This window comes from Sinocyclocheilus grahami, unplaced genomic scaffold (assembly GCF_001515645.1).
Source record: "Sinocyclocheilus grahami isolate Dianchi unplaced genomic scaffold, SAMN03320097.WGS_v1.1 scaffold837.1, whole genome shotgun sequence".
In the NCBI taxonomy this organism is placed as follows: domain Eukaryota; kingdom Metazoa; phylum Chordata; class Actinopteri; order Cypriniformes; family Cyprinidae; genus Sinocyclocheilus; species Sinocyclocheilus grahami.
This window is the reverse complement of record NW_015506016.1, coordinates 421,135-423,492: the sequence shown is the minus strand read 5'-3', so window position 1 is coordinate 423,492 and position 2,358 is coordinate 421,135. Positions and strand designations below refer to the sequence as shown.

The window sequence follows — 2,358 nt, the reverse complement described above, 5'->3', positions numbered from 1 at the left end:
GAAATATGCTCTGAGAGAGCAGCTTAATTCAATGACAAAACGCTAAGTTGAATGTAGTAAATGACAAGTTTATTTCTTGCACAAAATGTACAAAATAACAAGCAAATGGACAGCCCGTCCCCCCCACCCTCCTCTCTGCCCTGTTTGAATTCCCTGCTGATATGAAGTTGAAGATCTGGAACAAATGTCTACGGCAAGTCCAATGGTCCAAGCCAAAACGCATGGTTTTCTTAGAGACGACACATACCCAATTCAGATTCACCGAACAATTAAAAATGAATAAAAACACCGTATTTACAGTCTTGTCTGAACTTTTACAGCATGCCATCTATATATTCATACGGAGCTTTTGTTTTTCAACAGAACTCCATATAGAAATCAAATCAAGTTTGACTAATGGCGAGAGACACCCAAAGTACAGCACTGCGTTTGTCACTGTAATCTTTTTGATTCATTCTTTTGTTTTTCAACCCACATCTCTACTGAACATTTGTTTAGGCCTCATAAGAGTCCACAAGAAAACTCCTCTTATTTACACCAAGTGTTTTACAGCTTCAAGTCTGTTGTTTTCTGAGTGTATATAATGTATCTCAAGTTTTAGATTGTGTTCATGACAAAACGAATCACTCGAACGTCACACAGTGCATCACTTCTATTTATCTAAAAGGCAATGTTGCAGTCTCATTTGGCTATGCTTTGCTTTTGGATACAGAGGAAAGCAAATCCACATCGCTGTGTTGTCATTCACAATGGTGTGATTTGGTTTAGTTGTTTCTCACTTTCTACAGATGATGTTTGTAATATGTGGCTGTGTTTGGACTCTGAATGAGACGCAGTGGTACGGGAAGCAGCTATGGCACAGGGCAGAATGTGTGTTTGCGTCTGAATTTCAGTTTCATGGCTTACTCACTCCGTTTAGCATCCAAGCTTTACAAGAGCAAAAAAAAAAAATCAAGCTATTTAAAGGATTGTTTGTCTCATGATATGTACAACTGGCCTTTAACCTCCACAGACGAGCTGTTATCATTATCCAACGTCTCTTACATTGGTATGAAGGCATTTCAAATGATCGTGTTCGCAGTTGTCACCTCGGTAGAGTATTGCTGTACAGCACTAGTGAAGAAGTCTAACAAAACGCTTCATTTCTGTACAAAACTATCCTGTGCTTTCCGAATATATACAGCTAGATGGCTATAGAACACATTTGAGATGTGTCTCAAGTATGTGATCTTTACATTTATTCTGTAACAGACGTTGTGCCAAAGAGAAAATGCCATGGATTGCAGTTTTATCAGGAAACCCACGATTCCCAGAATGCATTGGATGAAGCATATCGAGGATAATGAGGCAAAGGCGTTACAAATCAAATCAAGTCTAAACGCATGAAAATGGATCTGGACTATACATGGTTTCAAGCCACGTTAAAGTCTTTCCTGTGAATTGGGAATCCTTTTCAAGTGTGCAAAAATACTCTCAGATGAAACTTGGAAAATGAACCATTTTGTTGGTGGTTTTAACTATCGCGTTTGAATTCGAGTCCTAAAAGTTTAATACGTTTTTTAAGACCTTTATATTTGTATCCGGTGGTTTTGTTTGATTTTTGAATTTTAATATACATATATATATATCTATTTTTCCTGCTTTTATAAAATGACACATGATGATGAACCATCAACAATCTATATATATATATATATATACTGTATATATATATATTATTATTTTTTCATATTCCTTTCTCTTTTCTAGAATATCTTATTTAATTTGAGATCAAGTTGCATTTTGCTCTTGTAAACAAGCAGGTTTCAGAGGTTTGCCAGCCACCGTCGTATGTTCTCTGACAGTCTCTTTCTCTGCGGTCGCTCTTTCTCACTCTCCTCCTGCTCTCATTGAAGCAGGGCCCTGATTTGTTTAGAGGTGCTGTCATCATTTAAATGTCTTGTTGTATACCTGGATGAAAGAAAGAAACAAAGCTTCCAGGTCATGCAATGTGCGGCACATTTAGTTTTTTTATCCACGTACAGTTGGGAAGTGATTTACTGCACACTCACCTCAGTGCGTTCAACAGTCCCTCTACGCTGTTTGAAGGCTGCTCTTTCAACACCTTGATGCAGCCCTTCATCTGCACAACACACACATGCATGCAGAAATGCAGCTTTAAAAGAAAGGTCACCTCTCTCTGTCCCTCACCCCTGACTGTGATCATGGACGCCCACCCACACACCCCCAAAAAAGCATGCGTGAATAACCACAAACCCCTCTGGCGCTGCTGCAGATTTAGAAGTACCAAAACGTGTGTAGATAAAATGTGTGTACACTCTTAAAAATAAAGGTGCTTCACGTTGCCATAGAAGAACC

General features: G+C 38.6%; 1 protein-coding gene across 1 annotated transcript in view; it reads right to left on the bottom strand.

Moving 5' to 3' along the window:
- Positions 1 to 472: 472 nt before the first annotated feature.
- Positions 473 to 2,358, bottom strand: part of LOC107562752 (protein FAM49A-like) — a 16,399-nt gene continuing 14,513 nt past the window's right edge. Inside the window, exons 9-10 of the mRNA XM_016247460.1 lie at positions 2,052 to 2,122; positions 473 to 1,950 (exon numbers count right to left, since the gene is read on the bottom strand). Of these exons, the coding sequence (XP_016102946.1) occupies positions 1,887 to 1,950; positions 2,052 to 2,122 (135 nt within the window). The 3' untranslated portion in view covers positions 473 to 1,886. The remainder of the gene's footprint in view (positions 1,951 to 2,051; positions 2,123 to 2,358) is intronic.